We start from the raw sequence: 25,165 nt of genomic DNA, 5'->3' as shown, positions 1-25,165 counted from the left end.
ATGGGCGCCTCTGAACTCAGAGGGGCACAGCTGCTGAACAGATCAGACCGGAATCACAGTGAGGGTCCTGGAGGACTGGAAGAAGCCCCAGGTAAGTTACGCTGGGCACCTTAGGTTCATTTAAAGTACCTAGCATTCAATTTCCCAAGGATTTCTGTGCAAAAAGTGATCCAATTCATTTTCATAACTTTTTTTCCTGTAACTTGCCAAAATATGTCAAGCAAGGGTCTAGTATACAGTGCAGTCTATGCACGTCAATACCGTTTGCAGCATGTTTTGTTGTCATATGCATAACCGTCAATACCGCCAGGGAGGTTAAAGGACTTCTGAGGCCAAATGATAAAAAAGTTAACCACCTGCATCCTATTTTAAGGCACAGAGGATGCCATCCGCGCCGTCCGTGCCGTTCCGCCGCAAAGATGGCTGCATGAGCCGGAAACAGCCTGTAGCGTAGGGGGGTTGGCCCTAGAGCTGCGCAGCCGCACTATTAGCTAAGCGGACTGCGCAGCCGTGGCCAGCTCATGCGGCCATCTTTGTGCAGGCAGGAGAGCCCAACCCGGGCCGTGAGGTTGGGAGTGGCGGGGACCCGGCGGAACGGCACGTAGGGCGTGGACTACGTGAAAAATAGGATGCAGGTAGTTAACTTTTTTTTATCATTTGGCTTTGGAAGTCCTTTAAAGAGGAGCTGTCAGCCATACTACTTTAAAAAAAACCCACATATATAAGTAGATAAATACTTGCTCTACTTACCTAACATATGTATTGCACTGTCCACGTTTTGATTTTAGTGATTTTTCTACTGTAAATAAAAGTGAAAATCCTTCTTAGCATTTCCCATTTTAACTGTGGCTATTTTGAATCCAATCCTGGTGTCATCTTCTCCCTTACTCTCCTCTGCCTGATTGTGTATGTATTGCCCACCTCCACTATAGAAAGTACACTGTCTCAGCATGAGAAATATTGGCCAATCAGAGAGGAACAGAAGTGTGGGAGGGGAAAACAGGAGGGAAAGAGGCTTCAGCCAATGAGGCTGAATTAGTTTAAGTCTGAGAGGAAAATAGAGAAGCAAAAAAGGACAACCCAGCATGCCCTGCAACTTCCTTTGTGCATCAATGTACCAAATAAGAGTCAAGTAAACTGGGGAATGATCATTTATCAACAAGAAAAGTAATAGTGATTTTATCTTTTGGATTGCCTAGTTAGTATCCTTATTACTTGTTTACCAGATAAAAATAAAGAATTGATTTTTGAATTTATGCCCAACAGTTACACTTTAAGTACTTACTATATCTTATATTTTATCTGTTGCCTTTATAAGGCTGATCAACGGGGCCATTGCAAGCGCATCATTAAAAAGATGTGAAGAACAAATATAAGAATGACACATAGTAAAGAGCACAGAGGCAATACTTGTTCCAGTTCTTATCCAACCATCAGCCCCACTGGCTGTTTGTGCTTCTGCAAGAGTTGTGACATATTTGTGTAAGAAAATATACTGAACAAACAGCAGACTTACGGAGGTGTCTAGACTCTGGAGACTGTGGATGAGTGTTGAGTTGCAATCAGTGAGCATGACCTAATAAACAGGGACCTGACAGAAGAATGTACTCTGAGTCAGGCCCGGAATTACATCACAGGAGCCTATAGGCACAGATGTTCTGGCACCCTAGATTTCACCCTCTGCTAACCTGGCTTACCCTGCTGTCACTTTTTCCTCACTTTCCCTGCCCCGTGTATGTAGCCACAGGTGTCCCAGTGAGTGTACCGCTGGCTATCTAATACTAAGTAGCCACAGGTGCCTAGTAATGGGCCAAATATCAAATTTTGGGTTCAAGAAATGTGCAATGTTAAAGTGAACCTCCGGACTAAAAATCTACTCAGCAGAACTGAAAAGGCTTGGTGTTTCTTTACCAGTTTCACAGCATCAGAACTTTGTTTTTCTTACCAAAGCATCATTTTTAGCTGCATTTTTAGCTAAGCTCCACCCATCAAAAAAAAAAAGCCCAGGCTTTTTTTCCCTGATGCTGTGCAGAGCATGATGGGATTTCCTATGTTGTTATTCACGTTGCCTAGCCACTGGGAGAGGTGCTCAGGACACAGGACAGTTGGAACTGTGTCTCATGCTCCCTGTCACCTCCTTTCAACCAAAAAGATGGCTGCCATCATGAAATCAAACATTTGCCTGTTCTTTTAAAACAGGGTGGGTAAGAGATTATATTACCTATCTATTTTAATTAACATAACTAATGTAACTTAATGACAGTATGTTTGTTTAGGCTGGAGTTCCTCTTTAATTTCTGCGAAAATTTGTGAATCCGGCGAATCTCCATAGACTTCAATTGGCAGGCAAATTTTAATTTGATCAGTGTATTTCTAAATGGCACGCAGTTTGCATTAAATCTGCATGCAGGCTAGAATTACTTGGATTTCACTATCCACCCCAATAAAGCTGCCCATTAGCTATGTCTTGAAGTTGTAACAGAGGCGCCAGAAAAGGATGATTCGTTAAAAACTTTTTAAAAGAGGAGATAGTGGTGAACTTACCTTCTCCAGGAAGACACAAGACTGTTGGTTAATGGTCAACAATTAATTGAATAAATCACTCCACAATGCAACGCATTTCACAGGTTTGATCCTGCTTCATCAGGCAATATCATTGCATATAACTCATTCAAACAAACAAACACAGAACATTTATATCGCGCTTTTCTCCTGGCGGACTCAAAGCGCCAGAGCTGCAGCCACTAGGACGCGCTCTATAGGCAGTAGCAGTGTTAGGGAGTTTTGCCCAAGGTCTCTTACTGAATAGGTACTGGCTTACTGAACAGGAGGAGCCGAGATTCGAACCCTGGTCTCCTGTGTCAAAGGCAGAGGCCTTAACCAGTACACTAGAAAACCAAGAACCTCTCTGATAAGCTATATCGGTCGGGCCCACTAGCAGAAAAAAAGCTGCTAACTAAATTGATCCATTTTTTTTAGAGCAATTCCAGAATCTGATCAGACACTGTATATAGTATATACAGTATATAAAGTATATATACAGATACTGTATGTATATATATATATATATATATATGTATATATATATATATATATATATATATATATATATATATACAGTGGTGTGAAAAACTATTTGCCCCCTTCCTGATTTCTTATTCTTTTGCATGTTTGTCACACTTAAATGTTTCTGCTCATCAAAAACCGTTAACTATTAGTCAAAGATAACATAATTGAACTCAAAATGCAGTTTTAAATGATGGTTTTTATTACTTAGTGAGAAAAAAAACCTCCAAATCTACATGGCCCTGTGTGAAAAAGTGATTGCCCCCCTTGTTAAAAAATAACTTAACTGTGGTTTATCACACCTGAGTTCAATTTCTGTAGTCACCCCCAGGCCTGATTACCGCCACACCTGTTTCAATCAAGAAATCACTTAAATTGGAGCTATCTGACACAGAGAAGTAGACCAAAAGCACCTCAAAAGCTAGACATCATGCCAAGATGCAAAGAAATTCAGGAACAAATGAGAACAAAGTACTGTAATTGAGATCTATCAGTCTGGTAAAAGTTATAAAGCCATTTCTAAAGCTTTGGGACTCCAGCGAACCACAGTGAGAGCCATTATCCACAAATGGCAAAAACATGGAACAGTGATGAACCTTCCCAGGAGTGGCTGGCCGACCAAAATTACCCCAAGAGCGCAGAGAAAACTTATCTGAGAGGCCACAAAAGACCCGAGTACAACATCTAAAGAACTGCAGGCCTCACTTGCCTCAATTAAGGTCATTGTTCACGACTCCACCATAAGAAAGAGACTGGGCAAAAACGGTCTGCATGGCAGATATCCAAGGCGCAAACCACTTTTAAGCATAAAGAACATTAAAGGGAAGGTTCAGGGACTGTCTAAAAAAAATAAAAATCCGCATCCACTTACCTGGGGCTTCCTCCAGCCCGTGGCAGGCAGGAGGTGCCCTTGGCGCCGCTCTGCAGGCTGCCGGTGGTCTCCGGTGGCTGACCCGACCTGGCCTCACGGCGGAGTGCTGACGTCATCGGACGTCCTCCGAGCTTTACTGCGCAGGCTCAGTAGTTCTGAGCCTGCGCAGTAAAGCCCGGAGGACGTCCGATGACGTCAGCGCGCCGCCGTGAGGCGCATTTTGAAAAGCGGAAGGAGCCCGACCTGGCTGCCGGCAGCCTGCGGAGCGGCGCCGAGGGCACCTCCTGCCTGCCACGGGCTGGAGGAAGCCCCAGGTAAGTGGATGCGGATTTTTATTTTTTTTAGACAGTCCCTGAACCTTCCCTTTAAGGCTCGTCTCAATTTTGCTAAAAAAAAACATCTCAATGATTGGCAAGACTTTTGGGAAAATACCTCGTGGACCGACGAGACAAAAGTTGAACTTTTTGGAAGGTGCGTGTCCCTTTACATCTGGCGTAGAAGTAACACAGCATTTCAGCAAAAGAACATCATACCAACAGTAAAATATGGTGGTGGTAGTGTGATGGTCTGGGGTTGTTTTGCTGCTTCATGACCTACAGTCTACCAAAAAATCCTGAAGGAGAATGTCCGGCCATCTGTTCGTCAACTCAAGCTGAAGCGATCTTGGGTGCTGCAGCAGGACAATGACCCAAAACACACCAGCAAATCCACCTCTGAATGGCTGAAGAAAAACAAAATGAAGACTTTGGAGTGGCCTAGTCAAAGTCCTGACCTGAATCCTATTGAGATGTTGTGGCATGACCTTAAAAAGGTGGTTCATGCTAGAAAACCCTCAAATAAAGCTGAATTACAGCAATTCTGCAAAGATGAGTGGGCCAAAATTCCTCCAGAGCGCTGTAAAAGACTCGTTGCAAGTTATCGCAAACGCTTGATTGCAGTTATTGCTGCTAAGGGTGGCCCAACCAGTTATTAGGTTCAGGGGGAAATCACTTTTTCACACAGGGCCATGTAGGTTTTGAGTTTTTTTTCTCACTAAGTAATAAAAACCATCATTTAAAACTGCATTTTGTGTTCAATTATGTTATCTTTGACTAATAGTTAACGGTTTTTGATGAGCAGAAACATTTAAGTGTGACAAACATGCAAAAGAATAAGAAATCAGGAAGGGGGCAAATAGTTTTTCACACCACTGTGTGTGTATATATATATATATATATATATACAGTATATATACTGAGGGGCCAAAAAATTAGAGACACCTCTTACGTAAAAGTAAACCAGTCCAACAGTGACATAAAGCAATGTAACAACGCAGAGTTGCTTGTATTATTATTATTGATTTATAAAATTTTAAAAAGGGGGAGGAAGTGGTGGATTTAAATCCCACAAGTAGACACACGATCAGTTATTCAAATATCTTTATTCAAGTAGACTCCAGAATGATAGCAACGCGTTTCACAGTTACATCCCGCTTCATCAGGCAATATGTGGAGCTTGTAAAGATCCAGACCAGGTATGAGCACCTCCGTCTGGTCTGGATCTTTACAAGCTCCACATTTTGCCTGATGAAGCGGGATGTAACCCGTGAAATGCGTTGCTATCATTCTGGAGTCTACGTGAATAAAGATATTTTTCAGTGAATAACTGATCGTGTGTCTACTTGTGGGAGGTGAGTCCACCACTTCCTTCCCTTTTAAAATGTTTTTTAACTATTTTATCCTTATCTGGCACCTCCGTTTTGAACAATTGTTTATTCTGGGTGCCCACCCTTGGTGGAGGGGTGTTATCCCCTTTCTTCTACTTCTACGGAGAGCGACATTTTTAACCCGAGTGGGGTCGGGTCTAATCTCCCCACCTGCCTACTGAGTGGTTACCAGAGGTAACCCACCTTTGTGAGTATATTCTCATATCTTTACTCTTATGACCAATTGGTTTGACATACTGCACTACTACACTATTGGGACTCTCGATCTGCTTTGTTTTTTATGGGGTACATAATAATACAGACAGTGGTATACACCAATATACAAAATACAGAATAATATCATTATATAACACACAGCTTCGGACGACGTTGTTATCAGAGAAGTTAAAGCGGTTTAAAACCCTGACATAATATTCAATAAAAACATGTTTACCTACTTTTTATATGCCATACGGTTATCATATTTGCATTTGTGCATAAGTATTATTATTATTCATTTAGAAGTTATAGGTTTCCAAAAGTACAGTTTTTTGCTTTGTGAGCTGACTTTGCATTTTATTAATAACTGGTTTTATTCATGATGTGTTGAAGGCAGACATGCTTTTAGTGTCTCTCTGTCTCTAGCAGCTCCTGCACAGTCAGAGAATGTGTCACATTCCTCACTTGATACATTTAAGTAAACACAAGATAACATTATCTAAAGTTCATATGCGTCTGCATTTTACTGCACTGAACTTTCAAGCTCTGTGTGTAACCTAGTGATGGGCGAACACCTGGATGTTCGGGTTCGGGAAAGTTCGCCGAACATGGCCGAGATGTTCGGCATGTTCGGGCCGAACCCCGAACTTTCCGAACATCCAGCTTTTGGGGGCCATATGGGGTCGCAGGCATAAGGGGGGAGCATGCCCCGATCGCGGGGGGGGGTCGGAAATTCCCCCCACCCCCTCCGCTAGCGCTCCCCCCTCTGCCCGCTTCCCCATACAAAAGTTTAAGCAAAGTACCTGTAGTGGATGGCCTGGCAGTGGGCGGCACTGTGGAGTGAGGAGGAGGAGTCCGGAGAGTGACGAGTTGAGGGAGGCCGGGCAGCGGAAGTACCCTTGTGGTACTTCCGCCCTTTCTCTGACCTCACGCCCGCTGCCCGGCCTCCCTCAACTCGTCACTCTCCGGACTCCTCCTCCTCACTCCACAGTGCCGCCCACTGCCAGGCCATCCACTACAGGTACTTTGCTTAAACTTTTGTATGGGGAAGCGGGCAGAGCGGGGAGCGCTAGCGGAGGGGGTGGGGGGAATTTCCGACCCCCCCCCGCGATCGGGGCATGCTCCCCCCTTATGCCTGCGACCCCATAGGGGGGCAGTATTCGGCCGAACAGGGCCCTGTTCGGCCGAACAGGGGCCCTGTTCGGCCCTGTTCGGCGGCCATTAGAAGTTCGGGGCGAACCCGAACTTAAAAGGCCGAACACCATCAGGTGTTCGGCCGAACGCGAACATCACCCGAACAGGGTGATGTTCTGCAGAACCCGAACAGTTGCGAACACTGTTCGCCCAACACTAGTGTAACCCTTCTAATGCTGGTCTAGTAAAAAAAATGCTGGTTGCATATAATATGCTGTAAATAATGTTTTAGAGCAAAGATGAAATGCATGGTTATATTCCGCTTTAATTAATGTCAAAATGAGTAAGACAAAAGATTTAAGTGACTTTGAATGAGGGATCATCGTTGGTGCAAGAAGAGCTGGGGCCAGCATCTCTGAAACTATGATTCTTTGGGGATTTTCTTGCCCAACAGGATCTTGGGTGTTAAAAGAGTGACATTTGAGAAAAATAAACTTCACGTCTAAAAAGGCTGGTGAACGAGAGAGGTGAAAAGCGAGTGGCACGCATAATCTGCAGAAACAGAAGGGCGACAACATAACAAATTACAGCTGAATTCAATGCAGCATATTGCAACACACAACAAGACGGACTATGCAAAGGATGGGCTTTAGCAGCAGGAGACCATCAAGAGTGCCTTTGGTATCACAGAAAAAGTGGAAAAGACACCTGTTGTGACCCCTTGCCCCCATGCTCAATTGGTCTTAAATTGATTTGAGGAAAATCATTCAGAGTTTAACCTGATTCCATGGCCAGCACAGTGCCCTGACCTCAATCCTATTGAGCATTTGTGCGACAATGTAGAAAGATCACTTTAAAGCTTGGAAACGCCACATCCAATCTGACCCAACTTAGAGCTGCCATTATGTCAGCACGGGCCAACATTCCTCAGCAACGGTATCAGCATCTTGTTGGGCCCATGCCTAGAAGAATATCAGCTGTGATCAGAGCTAAAGGAGGACTGACGCTTTATTAGAGGGTGTCTCACATTTTTTGGTCACGGTACAGTAGTGTACCGTATATACTGTGGGGTGCGAAAGTTTGGGCAACCTTGTTAACCCTCATGATTTTTTTGTATAAATCGTTGGTTGTTAGGATAAAAAATGTCAGTTAAATATATCATATAGGAGACACACAAAGTGATATTTGAGAAGTGAAATGACGTTTATTGGATATACAGGAAGTGTGTAATAATTGTTTAAACAAAATTAGGCAGGTGCATAAATTTGGGCACTGTTGTCATTTTATTGATTCCAAAACCATTAGAACTAATTATTGAAACTCAAAATGGCTTGGGAAGCTCAGTGACCCTTCATCTACATACACAGGTGAATCCAATTATGAGAAATAGTATTTAACCACTTTGTCCTCCTTGACGTATAAAAACGTCAAGGAGGACAGGCGCGCTCCCGCGCGCTCCCGCGGCCGATCGTGCGTGTGCACGCGCACTCCCGGCCGCGGAGTCGGTAGCCACGGAATCAATGTATCGGACTATGGAGCCCGATCATTGATTCCTCTCCCCCGCTGAAAAAGCGACAGCTTCTCTCGGAAGCTTCGCTCTTTCTGAAGCTGTGTCTCTCTAAGCGTACATTGTACGCATATGCTGGGAATACACGGTTCGTTTTTGCCTTCGTTTAAACCTTCGTTTCGATTGTGCCTTTTGTCCTTTTCGATCCCGAAATAATCGAACATACGGTTAATATCACCACCCACGGTTTCGTTTTTTTTTTTCGATTCTGATGGTTTCGTTTTTCCAATGATCGAAGGCTGCAAAGAAACGAAACGAAAATCCCTTTTTACAGGGACGGACTAACATAAACGAACATATAATCGATCTGAACAGCCATCAAGCCTACCAATGGCTCGATTAGATGGATAAAGAGAGATAATATCAAACATGTTCGATCACTAGTCGTTCGTTTTTGGGGTCTATTAATCGAAACTATAATGAGATTATGACTATTTTCACATACGTTTTCAACACTCGATTCGTTTACCGAACGAAACGAAGGCTAAAACGAAGGCAAAAACGAACCGTGTATTCCCAGCATTAGAGTGACGTCATGTAAAAAAATTCGAGATTGCCATCTTGTGGCCAAAAAGTAAAACTACAAGTAAATTCCCAAAAACATTACAATACACCAATATTTCCCCAAATAAAACACTTTTATATCCCACCCTCCCAAAAATGCCCACATAAAATGTTTAATAAAAAAAAACAAAAAAAACATTACTATAAAAAAAAAACCCATAAATCTTTACCTAAGGGTCTAAACTTTTTAAATATCTATGTAAAGATGAAATATTTCTCTCTATTTTTTTTTTATAAGCTTGTAAATAGTGATGTATGCAAAACGGAAAAAATGCTCTTTTATTTCCAAATAAAATATTGTCGCGATACATTGTGATAGGGACATAATTTAAATGGTGAAATAACCGTGACAAATGGGCAATAACAATACGTGGGTTTTAATTATGGAGGCATGTATTATTTTAAGACTATAATGGCCGAAAACTGACAAATAATGAATTTTTTCATTTTTTTTCTTATTCTTCCTGTTAAAATGCATTTACAGTAAAGTGGCTCTTAGCAAAATGTACCCCCCAAAGAAAGCCGAATTGGTGGCGGAAAAAACAAGATATAGATCAGTTCATTGTGATAAGTAGTGATAAAGTTATAGGCTAATGAATGGGAGGTGAACATTGCTCGGATGCATAAGCTGAAAACGACTGAGATGTTAAGTGGTTAAGGAGGTCAATTATAAGTTTCCCTCCTCTTTTAATTTTCTCTGAAGAGTAGCAACATGGGCGTCTCAAATGACCTGAAGACAAAAATTGTTCACCATCATGGTTTAGGGGAAGGATACAGAAAGCTGTCTCAGAGATGTCAGCTGTCTGTTTCCGCAGTTAGGAAAATATTGAGGAAATGGAAGACCACAGGCTCAGTTCAAGTTAAGGATCAAAGTAGCAGATCAAGAAAAATCTTGAAAAAACAGAAGCGACAAATGATGAGAACAGTCAGAGTCAACCCACAGACCAGCACCAAAGACCTACAACATCATCTAGCTGCAGATGGAGTCACTGTGCATCGTTCAACCATTCGGTGCACTTCACACAAGGAGATGTTGTATGCGAGAGTGATGCACAGCACAAACAGAGCTGCTTGAGGTATGCTAAAGCACATTTGGACAAGCCAGCTTCATGTTGGAATAAGGTGCTGTGGACTGATTAAACTAAAATTTTGTTATTTTGGCATGACAAGGGAATTATGCATGGAGGAAAAAGAACACAGCATTCCAAGAAAAATGCCTGCTACCTACAGTAAAATATGGTGGTGGTTCCATCATGCTGTGGGACTGTGTGGCCAGTGCAGGGACTGGAAATCTTGTCAGAGTTGAGGGACGCATGGATTCCACTCAATTTCAGCAGATTCTAAAGACCAATGTCCAGGAATCAGTGACAAGCTGAAGCTGCGTCGGGGCTGGATCTATCAACAAGACAACGACCCTAAACACTGCTCAAAATCCACTAAGTCATTCATGCAGAGGAACAGGTGCAACATTCTGGAATGGCCATCTCAGCCCCCAGAATCAGAATCAGAATCAGAATCATATTTATTTCGCCAAGTACAGCAAGAGCTATATTCGGAATTAATTGTGGTACACATGGCATAGACATAGTATAAGAAAACAAGATAAACAACTATACACAACTATAGTAACGGTATACATGACCGACCCGGATTGTCCTTAAGTGTTTCTTCCTGCCGTGCAGGAGCAGTCCTCTGCAGTTTGATTGTCCTTAAGTGTTTCTTCCTGCCGTGCAGGAGCAGTCCTCTAATAATATTGATAATAATAATAATGGTGGTGGTGATGGTGGCCCCCGTACTGCTGGGCAAGAACAAGGACAAGGGCGGGCAACAGCAGGACCTGACTGAGAGACCACCGCTAGGGCCTGCCTGTAGGCAGGCCTGACAGGGGAAAGTTGGAGTTTAGCAGCCGAACCGCTTGGGGGAAGAAGGTGTTCTTCCGTCTGGTAGTTTTGCATGGTATGGTACTGTACCTACGGCCCAGTGGGAGGAGCTTGAAGTAGCGATTGCCTGGGTGGGAGGGGTCACAAGAGATCACCGTGGCCCTCTTCAGCGTCCTAGCGGAGTGGAGGAGATCAAGAGGCGGAAGAGGAGATCCGATGATTCTCTCTGCATCAGTTATGACTCTCTGCAGTTTGTGTTTATCGCTGGCCGTAGCGCCCGCGTACCAGACAATGACTGAGGAGCAGAGGATGGATTCTATCGTGGCAGTATAGAAGCTGGTCAGCAGTTCCCTGGGCATGCCGAATCTCTTTAGTTGGCGCAGGAAGAACAACCTCTGCTGAGATTTCTTCTGAATTTTGGTGGTGTTCTGCCCCCACTTCAAGTTGTTAGTGAGAGTCGTGCCGAGGAACCGCACGGATGTCACCCTAGAGACTTCGGTACCCCCGATGAGTACAGGTGGGAGGGGGGGAGGGTTCCTCCTGAAGTCTACCACAAGTTCAACAGTCTTTGCGGCATTGAGAACCAGGTTATTTTCTCTACACCAGTTACAGATTCTCTCGACTTCGCTGCGGTACTCCTGCTCTCCGTTGCTTCCAATAAGGCCAATGATAGTGGTGTCATCTGCAAACTTAATGACCTTCACAGAGTCCGCGGATGATATGCAGTTGTTGGTATAGAGGGAGAACAGTAGTGGTGACAGTACGCAGCCTTGAGGAGCCCCTGTATTTGTGGTTCTAACGCTGGAGTAGCAGTTGCCGAGCTTCACCTGTTGTGTTCTGTTAGTCAGGAAGTCCTTGATCCATGCTCGAAGGGTGGGATCTACTCCGAGCTGCGTCAGATTGGTGAGCAGGATGTCTGGGCAGATAGTGTTGAACGCTGAGCTAAAATCCAGAAACAGGATCCTAGCGTAGGAGGAAGGGTTGTCTAGATGCTCAGTGATGTATGCCAGGCTGGCATTGATGGCGTCCTCCACGGATCTGTTGGCCCTATAAGCAAATTGGAGCTGGTCGAGGTGGGCGTCCGTGACCCTCTTTAGGTGGGCAAGGACCAGTCGTTCAAGGAGCTTCATAATGTTGGAGGTTAGGGCCACTGGTCGGAAGTTGTTGTGCTCCGTACTGCCGGGTTTTTTGGGGACTGGTACAATTGCAGACCACTTGAAGCAGGAGGGGACTGTACCGTCTGATAATGACCGCCCGAATAAGGAGGTGAGCACAGGGGCTAACTGATCGGCACAGGTTCTCAGGCAGATTGACGACACTCCATCGGGGCCACCGGACTTCCTGGGATTCAGCTTACGGAGGTGCCGGAGTACCTCTAATTCATGGACAGCAACAGGAGCCAGGGCGCCGAGTGCACCCGAGGAGGGGGTCACACCGGCCGTGGCTGTTTGGTCCACAAGCGGGTTTGGTTGTCGCTCGAATCTGCAGTAGAACTCATTGAGCTCCTCCGCCAGCCGAGGGCTCGGGGTCACAGGCTGAGATACGGGTTTAAAGTTCGTGGCTGCTCTCAGGCCCTTCCATACCTCCCGTGTGTTGTTTGATTGAAGGCAGAGCCCCAGCTTGTCGGAGTAGGCCCTCTTCGCTGATCGTAGTTCTCTTTTCAGGGCATACCTGGCCTCTCTGTATTCTTCAGGGGAGCCAGATCTGTGCGCTTCCTCTTTTCGTTTCCGAAGTCGGCCGAGCTTGTCATTGAACCAAGGCTTATTGTTGGGGAAGATCCTGAAGGTCTTGGATGGGATACACGCTTCTTCGCAGAAGCTAATATAGGAGGTGACATTCTCGGCCCATTCATCAAGAGAGGGTGCCTCCAGGATCGACCAGTCGGTAGTGTCAAAGCAAGCTTGGAGCTCCAGTTTTGCCTCGGCTGTCCATTTTTTGATGGTTTTGATGGTGGGCTTAGAGGTCTCCAGGAGCCTCCTGTAGGTGGGGATCAGGTGAATAGTGTTATGGTCGGAGTTACCCAGGGGGGCACCTTGGATGGCCTTGTAAGCGTTCTTATGGGCCGTGTAGCAGTGGTCCAGGGTGTTAAGGTTTCTGGTGGGGCAGGTTATGTGCTGCTTGTATCGGGGCATCTCCTGTCGTAGGTTCACCTTGTTAAAGTCGCCCAGGATGATGAACAGGGCCTCCGGGAGGGCAGTTTCCCACTGCGAGATACAGTCCCTGAGGGTTTGCAAGGCAGTCTTGGAGCATGCATCGGGAGGGATGTAGACCCCGATGAGGACAAGGGAAGAGAACTCCCTGGGGGAGTACTGAGGCCTGCAGTTTATGGCCAGAAACTCGACATCAGGGGTGCAGGTTTTGTTGAGACCTGAATATAATTGAAAATCTATGGTGTGAGTTAAAGAGAGCTGTCCATGCTCAGAAGCCATCAAACCTGTATGAACTAGAGATGTTTTGTAAAGAGGAATGGTCCAAAATACCTTTAACCAGAATCCAAACTCTCATTGGAACCTACAGGAAGCGTTTAGACTCTAAACTTTAGAGGCTGTTACTTCTGCAAAAGGAGGATCTACTAAATATTGATTTCATTTCTTTTTTGTGGTGCCCAAATGTATGTACCTGCCTAATTTTGAAATTATTGCACACTTTCTGTAAATCCTATAAACTTAATTTCACTTCTCAAATATCACTGTGTGTGTCTCCTGTATGGTATATTTAACTGACATTTTTTATTGTAACATCCAAAGATTTATAAAAAAAAAAAATCATGGCGATTAACAAGGTTGCCCAAACTTTCGCAACCCAGTGTGTGTGTGTGTGTGTGTGTGTGTGTGTGTGTGTGTGTGTGTGTGTGTGTGTGTGTGTGTGTGTGTGTGTGTGTGTGTGTGTGTGTGTGTGTGTGTGTGTGTGTGTGTGTGTGTGTGTGTGTGTGTGTGTGTGTGTGTGGTGTGTGGTGTGTGGTGTGTGTGTATATATATATATATATATATATATATATATATATATATATATATATATATATCCACTTCGCATCCAGACCTTTTTTTCCCACTTATTGACCAGAACAGTTTTGACAGTTTACCTATGTCCTTATTTAATCAGAAATAACTTTATCCCTACTTAGGACACAGAAATGAAATATATATTGTTTTTTTCAAGACAAACTAGGCTTTCATTGTATGCCATTCTTTTCCCTCGAACAATTGTGTTTTATAAGAATTTTAATGGGAAAACAAAGAAAAAAATGGAAAAAAACATTGATTGCTCAGTTTTACCAATTCCAGTTTAAAAATAAAAAGTGCTACTGTAGATAAAAAACACAAATTTTGTTTGGCTATTCTTACTGCTTATCACAAAACTTAGATTATGTTCCAGTCACAATTTATGGTGAAGATATTTGATTCTGAAATAATGCTACAGAGTGTATTTTTCACTATGAAATTAGAAAATAAAAGTATTTTTAATAGTAAAAATCAATCTCATTAGCTCAGGAAACATATATTCCCATTCACCAATTAGTGCTGCATCAGATAGTGCCAGAAATGTGCACAGGAGCAAGCCCAATCCTGCACAGCACTGCTTCTGCTACAAGACATATATCTACTGACTTGTGGCTTAGATGAAGTCACAGAGGACGTATATCTACTGACTTGTGTATAAAGTGTATATATATATATATATATATATATATATATATATATATATATATATATATATATATACTGTTTCCCGAAATTAATCCCCTGAATATAAGCCCTAGCAGGAATTTCAAGTATAAGCCCTACCCCGAAAGTAAGCCCATTAACAGAGCCATGGTCCCGCCTGTGCTGTGAGACCATCGGCTCCAGTAGAAATACAAGTTGCCATACTTCTTCCCCATAAGCTGAAGCTCAGGGACATAGTGGCATGGAGCAGGGGGTAAGAAGAAGATGCAGGCAGTGGCGGCGCTACACTGGGGCTTGCCCAGGCTTCAGCCCCAGCTGGCAACTTGTTAGCCCCTATTAAAGCCCCCCCGCTGGCCGTGGCCACCGCAAGTCTGTACTTGCGTATTTATTAGCCAGCCGCACTAATAAGGGATGCGGGAGCCTGCTTTATTCCTCCCTCCCTCCTCCCTTCCTCTGAATGCCCCCACCTGCTGTGAATGACTGCCCCCCCCCCCCCCGTAGGCAGTGTGTGCGGAGCAGAGCGGAGCGGTAGGTCCTCTTACCGCAATCCATGCTCACCGGCAACTAGTCTCTTGCTTCCTGTTTACCATGACGTCACAGGAAGCAAGAGACTAGTTGCCGGTGAGCATGGATTGCGGTAAGAGGACCTACCGCTCCGCTCTGCTCCGCACACACTGCCTACGGGGGGGGGACAGTCATTCACAGCAGGTGGGGGCATTCAGAGGAAGGGAGGGAGGAATAAAGCAGGCTCCCGCATCCCTTATTAGCGCGGCTGGCGCCTCAATCATTTTCTTCCTGTCTTCTCTCCCCAGGGCAATCTCCTCACACACAGGGGCACCTTCCTCCCCACCCACGGGCATTCTCCCCCCTCCACTGACGACCCCCCTACCCACTGGCACCCTCTTCCCCACCCACTGGCACCCTCCTCCTACCCACTGAGACTATCCTCCTACCCACTGGCACCTTTCTCCCCCACCCAGAGTCACCCTTCTTTCCACCCACAGGTACCCTCCTCCCCACCCAGTGTCACCCTCCTCCTTCCCACTGACACCCTCCTCCTACCCACTGGCACCTTTCTCCTCCACCTAGTGTCACCCTCCTTTCCACCCACAGGTACCCTCCTCCCCACCCACTGGCACCCTCCTCCTACCCACTGACACCCTCCTCCTACACACTGGCACCCTCCTCCCCACCCAGTGTCACCCTCCTCCTTCCCACTGACACCCTCCTCCTACCCACTGGCACCTTTCTCCTCCACCTAGTGTCACCCTCCTTTCCACCCACAGGTACCCTCCTCCCCACCCACTGGCACCCTCCTCCTACCCACTGACACCCTCCTCCTACCCACTGGCACCCTCCTCCGCACCCAGTGGCACCCTCCTTTCCACCCACAGGTACCCTCCTCCCCACCCACTGGCACCCTCCTCCTACCCACTGACACCCTCCTCCTACCCACTGGCACCCTCCTCCCCACCCAGTGGCACCCAGTGGAAACGCAGTCTGTCATTATGTGCATTAACTGGTGAAAAGCTGTCCCTTATGTGCATTTACTGCGGAAACGCAGTCTGTCATTATGTGAATTAACTGGTGAAAAGCTGTCTCTTATGTGCATTTAATGGGGAAACTGTCTGTCATTACATGCATTAACTGGTGAAAAGCAGGCTCTTATGTGCATTTAATGGGAAAACTGTCTGTCATTACGTGCACTAACTGGTGAAAAGCTGGCTCTTATGTGCATTTACTGCGGAAACGCAGTCTGTCATTACATGCATTAACTGGTGAAAAGCTGTCCCTTTATGTGCATTTACTGCAGAAACGCAGTCTGTCATTATGTGCATTAACTGGTGAAAAGCTGTCTCTTATGTGCATTTAATGAGGAAACGCTGTCTGTCATTACGTGCATTAACTGCTGAAAAGCTGATTCTTATGTGCATTTACTGGTGAAAGGCTACCTGTCATTATGTGCGTTTACTTAATTTTTTTTTCATGTAACTACGTTAGCTGGTACAACTACATTACAGTTAGCCCCGCCCACATGACATCATGACCACGCCCAAATTTTCGCCGCCAAATTCCCCCCCCCCAAGCCCGGCCTGCCAGCCCTCGTGCCCCCTTCGAGCCCCCCCAAAAATCTGAAGCTGGAGCCGCCACTGGATGCAGGGGCACATCACAGGGGGCAGCAGTAGGCATGGAGCAAGGGGTAAAAAGAAGATGCAGGGGGACATCAGAAGACACAGGGGAAAGTACCAGTACGGCATGGATCTGGGGGTAAGAGGAGGATGCAGGGGGACAGCGGAAAACACAACAGAGGACTTGGAGGACACAGGAGAACAGGTGATAGAGGAGGGCACGCTTGTCAGGAGGACACTAAAGTGCAAGGACAGAGGGGCACACAGGAGGTGGATCCAGCAGAGGAAAAGGTGGCACAGTGGGGAAGGCAGGAGGACACAGGAACTTGTGTGTTCATAGGAATATTAGCCTTAGCACATCTTTTGGAGCAAACATTAATATGACATTTTTATTTTCGTGGAAACATTTATATACTGTATATATTCCCCTTCAGTCACTCTGAGCTGGGGGTGCTCATTCATTGACTTGAGCCGGATTCCATCATTTCCTTTGCATTTGTGTGAGCTTCTGATGATAGGTCTATTAGCCGGAGCTGTCAGTCCTGAGTGACCAGTAGCGGCAGCATCAGCAGCCAGAAGCAGCAGCTTCTCTGTTCACCTGAGCGGCACCACAGCTGCTGCACCGCTAGAGGGAGCCTCTCCCTTCCCTTGGACAATAAAGGGAGTTTCCATGTTGTGCTGCCCTGAGCCTCTTGTGCTCCTCGCACTACAGCAGCAGCAGCACCAGGCGGGGAGTGGTGTGGATTGGAAATTGTGCAACATGCAGATGCCATCCGTGCCTCGCAGCCCTTCTCCAGGAATCACACCGGGATTTCCCTCCAGGACAGCCAGGAGCCGGGAGGTGGCAGAGCTGCCCGTGTGCTGCTAGGAGCAGGAGAAGAAGAAGGAGCCTTGCTTGGATCTATTGTATTGGAGCTCTTCCCATCTGCGCTTGCTGGAGCCTTGTGCTGGGGTGGGGAGGAGAAGGACCAGCAGCAGCTGGCTTGTCGGTGGCTTTGGCCGATTGTCCCTTCTCTGGCCAGCAGCAGCCAAGGTGGAGGTGGCCTTAGCGGAGGCTGCTCATCATGGGGAATGCAGGGAGCATGGATTCCAACCAAACTGATTTCAGGGCGCACAACATGCCCCTCAAGCTGCCCTTGCCCGAGCCAGGTGAACTGGAGGAGAGGTTTGCAGCTGTGCTGGTGAGTTGCCCATAGATATGCCATAGCTGTGTGTGTGCTGTGCTGGTGAGTTGCCCATAGATATGCCATAGCTGTGTGTGTGATGTGCTGGTGAGTTGCCCATAGATATGCCATAGCTGTGTGTGTGATCTGTCTATGTGTCTAGTGATGCTCCCTCTGCTTCCCATCACACCTCCTCACCTGGGGCCTGATTCACAGGAGCCATCCTGCAAACCTGGCCTGAGGTTCATGGAGAAACCGCCTGTTGTGAGGTGGTGTGAGATAGCTTCCCTCACCTGGGTCCAGGGCTGCTGTTGTGTTTCTCAGGGGGCATCCTGGGAAGTCACTTTGGGCTTCCACACGTTTGAGGAGCACCTGTCTTCCACTAATACTTACAGTCTCTACAGTGCTATATACCTTTAGCTTGCCCTCTTTTGAAGTCATACTTAGGAGATTTCAATTTGTTTCCATTGGCCTTGCCTGGGCTATATCAGACTAGAAAAGGTTAGTGAGGTTGTTGCGCAATGGTGGTTACTGGCACACAGCGCTAGTCTAGTATAGGGGACCCAGTGAGGAAACCTCATAGGCAACGGTTCTGCAATCACAGCACCCTCTACAGCACAAAGTGTTGTGATTGGCCGAATAGTGTGGGCGTACTTTACTATAACCTATCTGACATTTTACAGTTCGAGAGGGTGCTGTCCACCCAATCATGTTAGCGGAATTTCTCTATGAGGTTTCCTGCTGGGTCCCCTACTAGCGCCTGGTACATCTCCACAGCTAGGACTTGTCTATGCTTATGCCATTTACTTGTTTTCTTTGGCAAGCAAGAAGTGTATATATAGATAGATAGATTCAAAACTTGAAAGCTTGGGGAAAAAAATGACCATACCCCCCAAAAATATGCAACTTTTTTTGTATAGGTCCTCCCTTTGGTCCACAGGTACCAGTGCCACAGAACTGGCCAGCCTGAAGTTCAGCACTGCCCCGCCCCCTTTCGTATCTGTCCATGCTTACCCCTGCCCATGTGATGCCATGCCCTGTTTCTGGATTGGTGCAGAAATTTGGGTGGGCACACTGTGTGTCGCACACAATGACATCATCATCACCTGTGTGCACTCAGCAAGTACGGGGGATGCACCTGGAACTAGAGGGGCTGTGAGACCTCAAGCAAGTGGAGAGAGGCAATTGGAGGAAAGTCTATCAACAGCACAAGTTTCATAAATGTTGCACTTTCCCATCCGCTAATAGCGATCAAATTGATTGAAATTAGAGGGTGTTTATATTGCCTATTGAGAACAAACCATTGTATTATTAATCTTTTTACCTGACGGCGGTCTATCGATCCAGCGTTTGGATTTAATCGGAAATGATCAGATTGGTTATAATTTCTCATCCCATTTGTGACTGCAATCGATGATTTTCAGTCTTCTTGTGATCCCTATTTTCTTAAAAATTTGTACCATAAATGGGCACCTTTAAGGTAGCCATACAGCAAGCAATGATGGCAGATTCGACAAATCTCTCTCTGATGGAATCTGATTGGAGAGCGATCTGTCGGCTGCCCATACATTGCAGGCCGATTCCCCATCGATTTCAGGATGAAACAGCCCGGAATCGTCCGAGTCTGCCGCCTCGCCACTGTTTCCCCAGTGTATAAATGTGCATGTATGTGTGTGTTTATACATTACCGGTCCTGTGTCGCGGTGCCCGTCCATCTTCCCACTCCGCTGCTCTTCCTTTAGTTCTATGCACGCCGATGGCATTGCGCGCGTGTGACATCATGAAATTGACTGTGCAATGCGCTGGTGGCGTGTATAGGGCTAATGGAAGAGCGGCGGATTGGGAAAATGGACGGGCACCGTGACACAGGACAGGTAATGTATAAACACACTTACATGCACATTTATACACTGGGGAAACAGCGCCAGGGTTTCCTTGCATTCGTCACTTGTCCCGATATCGCTTGCCGGTACCGTTGCACACCTGATCAACCTCAATGGCCCGAGATCTTGCAGCACGTCCGATCGACATGCTAAGCCTGAAATTGGTCGCATCGTGGATCAGGCATGCACTTGGCAAAACCGATTTTCATCTGATTCTATTATATTGATCGAATTGGATTGTCGAACGCCACCTGGTGTATGGCCACCTTTAGTGTCCTTTAGGGGATTGTATTGGTACTCTTCAACAAATCTAAGCTGTCCTGATTTTATTGGAAAGAATTCTCACTGAACGTTTGTGCACTCCACTAGACTCGCAAAATCGCTAACGTAAACTTTGAGGAACCCTGGCCGTTGTCCAATATGACCCAGGCAACAAGCCCTTATTTTATAGATAACCATTATTAATAAACTGAAGCCAGGGTTGTTACATCCCTTGCATCCTCCGGTTCAGGAGAAACATGGAAGCTAGGCCCAATGTGTCATTCCCCCTCTGTAGGGAAAAGGCTACACTGCAGTTTGCACTGGGAAACGAGATTTTCAGAAAGCCCCATTGTTTTGGAGGGGGTGGTTCTGCAGAGCACGTTTCTCCTAATAGAATCCTTTCAGCCCTTTCAGCTGGGAAACCTGCCTTGCAGTGCAAGAGACTGGCATGATGTCCCATGTGGAGACATTATACAGAAGAAGTCTCCGCTTGGACAAGCTAGCTGTGGGGATGGAAGGCCAAGGGGAGGGGGGTTAAGGGAAATCTGCATTTAATTAGCAACTCGAAATAAGCCAGATAGGCTTAGGTGCTGAGGACCTCTGAGCAGAGTGTGGCTTGGAGGTCAGCATCCTGCAGATGTAGGTGAAGAGTGGACACTCTTGGAGTTCGGAGCCCCCGAGGGGGGTGTGGTCTGCGAGTCAAGTCCAGTGTGGCTTATGATATATTAACTTTTGGCCTGTTTAATGACTGTGGCGGCTGCCCTTGGTGTTTGCTCTGTTCCACTGAATGACTGTGAAGTGTTTGTCATTCTGGTCACAGGTCTGGCATCCTGGATGTGGTAGCAGATGTCCAAGTCAGCCAAGAATCCGATGATAGACAGGAGAGAGCTTGACATTTTTAGGCATTTAAAGCGTAACCCTGTTTTGTTTTGTTTTTTTGACAGATTTGATATTGGATAAAAAGATACCAGAGTAATAAAGTTTGTGAATATTACTTATTATCTGCCTTGCTGAGTTACGGCTATACAGAAAGTAGAAGCTTGTTGCTTTGTTGTCATGGAGGCTTAAAGCAAACCTGCAGGGAAAATAAACTTATGAGATAATGAATTGTATGTGTAGTACAGCTAAGAAATGGAACATTAGTAGCAAAGAAAAGAGTCTTATATTGTTTTGTTTTCCAGTACAGGAAGAGTTAAAAAAAAACTTCAGTTATCTATGCAAAAGAGCTTCTAGGAGCTAGTTGACCCAACTTGGGTTGAATACAGTCCTGTTCTCTGAAGCACTTCAACAGGGAGAAACAGCTTGAGATATGATTTTACTGCAGGAAAGTTCAAAGGGTCATTATTTCTGCTTTGTTTTATAGCTTAAAAGACAGAGTGTGGTTTCTAACCTGCAAATATGACAGAATGGTGCATTGTTATAAAAAAAAGGCTACATAACTTTTCTTTGCTACTACTGTTCTATTTGTTATCTGTACTACACATTCAATTCGTTATATGTTTTCTTTTTCGCTTCAGATTTGCTGTAAAGCGTAACCCTATTTTGTTTTCTGGACAGATTTGATATTTGATGACAAGATACCAAAATAATTAAGTTTGTTAATATTACTTATTATCTACCTTGGTGAGTTACAGCTGTATGGAAAGTTGAAGCCTATTGTTGTTTTGTTGTCATGGAGGAATAAGCTCTGTATCAGCATTCGTCTTTTGCTAGTGAAAGCTATTGTTTCTTTGTTTCAGTCTTCACTCTTTGCAACCCGTGACAGTTTAATGAAGCTTGACTTGGCCGATTGGCATGTACTGTCCTATGGAGCGGGGAAAGGGAGGAGCCACAGGGAGGAATGGGAGGAGACTCACAAGGGGAAGGGGAGGAGATGCAGGAGACTCCCATCAGCATATGGGAATGAATAAATTGGCTGAAAATTCTGTTTTTGGCAATAGCTTGCCACCATTTTTTTTTGTGGCGAGCACAGAAGATGTAGGATGATGGTGCAGACATTAAAGTGGGATTGTCAGCCATAAAATCAAATTCAATTTACCCACTGCTCTGTTTATTATGCAGCCTGCAACGTGACCCTGCATTGCAAGCATTCTAATATAATCATAAATCTTTCTGCTGTTATAAATCTTATCTTAGTCAGCCTGGCTCTATTTAGTACACTGCTGAGGGGAGGGAAGCTTGTTATCGCCCCTCCCACATTCCTGCTCCTCACTGATTGGCTGAGGGCAGTTCAGTGTAACACGAGACTGAGACCTCACCCCTCTGCAGAAGTTGCTGAAATATGATCTTTGCTGTGCTCACATGTGTTGCAAAGCAAGCTAGATCTGACAGTGAAGTTTCTAGGAGAAATAAAGAGTAAGGGAGGAAACGACATCAAGATTGGCTTCAGTCAGAGGCAGTAAAGTTAGAAAATGCCTGGAACAGTTTTCTCTTTATTTAATATATAACATTCACTGAAATCAAAATGTGGACAGTACAATGCATCTGGTATGTTAGTAGGACAAGTATTTATCTACTTATATGTGTTTTATTTCCTGGGATAGTATGGCTGACCCTACTGCTTTTAGAACTGACATCTGGAACAATCACAGAATAATTGCTTTGGCTATGAAATATCTAATGCCTGTACAAAACTTTAGGTGACGGTGACTACAGCTGTCTGCAGCCATTGGTGCGATTCTGGGCTACACCGATAAGACTATAGTTTTTGGAATCAATATCAATATAATTCTATAGTATGTCCTGACTGAATCAGATAGGTGCGGGGAAGAGATGAACACTGTGACTGATACATTTTGAAGTTCTTTTTTTCCATATATATATAAACAACTAAGATTATTCATATTCAGTGCCCAGTCACATGTCATGGGGTCCTACTTTAATATAAGTTCAAGTCTCATTTACTTATTGTAGAAGGCCCTTCAAAGGAGCATCCCCTGTACTTACAGGAGGACCCAAGGCTATGGTTAGCCCAACTAGTCACCCTACCTCTGATGCAGGGGCCCACCTCCATGCCAGGTGTTGTGGCCACTCTTGTTATGGGTGGGAGGAGTCATGGTGGCTACATTTGTTATGTGACCTTCAGTAGCTGGGCCCCTAGGCCTTGATAGTCACCATGGGGAAACACTGCGGAACCACATGATTGGTAGTCACGCCCCTGAGGCCCATGGGAATGCATGGAAACCTACCAGAAATCATACTTTATTATTTTATGCTGGAAGTTGATGGTTTTCATAGATTGCAACACACCAGTCCTGTTATTTCTGTGCTATTAAAGAAACCCAAGAATGTTAACTTTGTAAGCTCATGGTTTGATTTCATTATGTCACAAACCACACCACTCTCACTAGGATCAGAGTTATAAGTTACACCCTATGGAGATCTGTCATTACAGGCTGCTTCTTGTGTCTTGGGAGCGAATATCTGAAATTCTAAATGTTACATGCCATATTCATGGGCAAATCATTTGAACTCCAGATTTATTTGTAAGTAGATGTTACTTTCTTAGCATTTATTTTCGTTTGATTTCACGGTATCGGCATTTTTGTAATACTCGATCTTCCCCATAAATTATGATAGAAGCATGCACTTCCTGTTAATGAGACTGCATTTCCTGTGAGACAAATAGGTCAGGAGAATGCAGTCTCACCCCGCCCACTGGTGTGCTGGACTGAGATACCCATAGACAGGAAAACTTATTTTGTGTGTCAGCTATTAGGAGATAGGTAATTAATTTCTGCGTTGGCACATCACCGGTCCAAACTGGTCGACAGGCTAATAGACTGTGTTTTAGTAGACATTAGTACACTTAAAGGGCAACTGAAGCAAGTGGGATATGGAGGCTGCCATATTTATTTCCTTTTAAGCAATACCAGTTGCCTGGCTATCCTACTAATCCTCTACCTCTTATACCCCTGAACAAGCATGCAGCAGATCAGGTGTTTCTGACTTTATTGTCAGATCTGAAAGATTAGCTTCATGCTTGTTTCTGGCATTATTCAGACACTACTGCATCCTAATAGACCAGCAGAACTGCTACCCAAATCAACAGTTGTTGGTTTGATGTCTGCATTTCTACACAATCGGTTAATAGAACTCAACATCTTTTGACCCTCATGCTATGTGGGAAGGGTAAAATAAGCTAATCAAAATTGGAAGTGTGTATGGGTCATGTTTTAGAAGTAAACAAATATAATCCAGAAAGAAGTTGGTGTCCATATACCAGAGAAAGCAGACCAGCGAAAGGTATATTTAGTAACAGATGTCCTAAATAGACACACAATGAAGGTGTCTGAAAGAAGACAGCTTGTCTGCTCTAACCAGTCCTCCTTTCATTTTCCTAAATAGGTTGCATTTAGTTGTTATGGCAACACAGACACTTAACCCTCAGGACTTTATTTGCACAAATCTCTGATGTAAAGGACTGTACTTACAGAAGAAAATACTGTAATGAGTAAACTTGCTTATTTGCAACTATATTTATTTATTGATGATTTAGTCAGTGCTTGCTTGGCAGTTGGAAACAGACGTTATTTCCCACAATGCAATGAGGGTTACAGAGAGCAAACTGTCAGTGCCCTGGTCATGACATCACACTGTGGGAGGGGTTTCACCACAGTATCAGCCATACAGACCCCCCGAATGATCTATCTGAGAAAAGGTAAATATTTCTCATGGTAAAAGGGTTATCAGCTACTGATTGGGATGAAGTTGAATCGTGGGCTAAAGTTTTACTTTAAAAAGACTTGAATTGTCATTCCACAGACATTCGGTGATCATAATTTTAGCATCAAGGGACCAAAGTACATAAACATCTAGGGGTGAGGAAGGGAAGGCTGCTAGAGGACTGCGTACCACAGGTTGTACTGACCACTGTAAAGACAGCACAGGCATTACATGATCATATCAGCCAGCCTTGTCTCCTGTCTGAGGTGGTTAGAATTGTCCCTGGAGGAGTCTTTATGCTGACACACACCCCGTTTCCTGTGACTGATAACAGTGGGAGCCACTACTATGTGTACATTTCCCATGTAAATCCATTCACTCCTAAGTTATTCAGCGAGGTTTACACCCCTCACA

At 45.1% G+C, this 25,165-nt stretch overlaps 1 protein-coding gene across 8 annotated transcripts in view; it reads left to right on the top strand.

Annotated features, from left to right (window-relative positions):
• The first annotated feature begins 17,492 nt into the window (after positions 1-17,492).
• Positions 17,493-25,165, top strand: part of FMNL2 (formin like 2) — a 313,595-nt gene continuing 305,922 nt past the window's right edge. For all 8 annotated transcript variants that reach the window (XM_068245776.1, XM_068245780.1, XM_068245775.1 and 5 more), the window contains exon 1: positions 17,493-17,960. In XM_068245776.1, the coding sequence (XP_068101877.1) occupies positions 17,844-17,960 (117 nt within the window). In that variant the 5' untranslated portion in view covers positions 17,493-17,843. The remainder of the gene's footprint in view (positions 17,961-25,165) is intronic.

The sequence above is a fragment of the Hyperolius riggenbachi genome, chromosome 7 (genome assembly GCF_040937935.1).
Source record: "Hyperolius riggenbachi isolate aHypRig1 chromosome 7, aHypRig1.pri, whole genome shotgun sequence".
NCBI lineage: Eukaryota > Metazoa > Chordata > Amphibia > Anura > Hyperoliidae > Hyperolius > Hyperolius riggenbachi.
The sequence above is the reverse complement of the archived record's forward strand: the minus strand, read 5'-3'. Positions and strand labels throughout refer to the sequence as shown.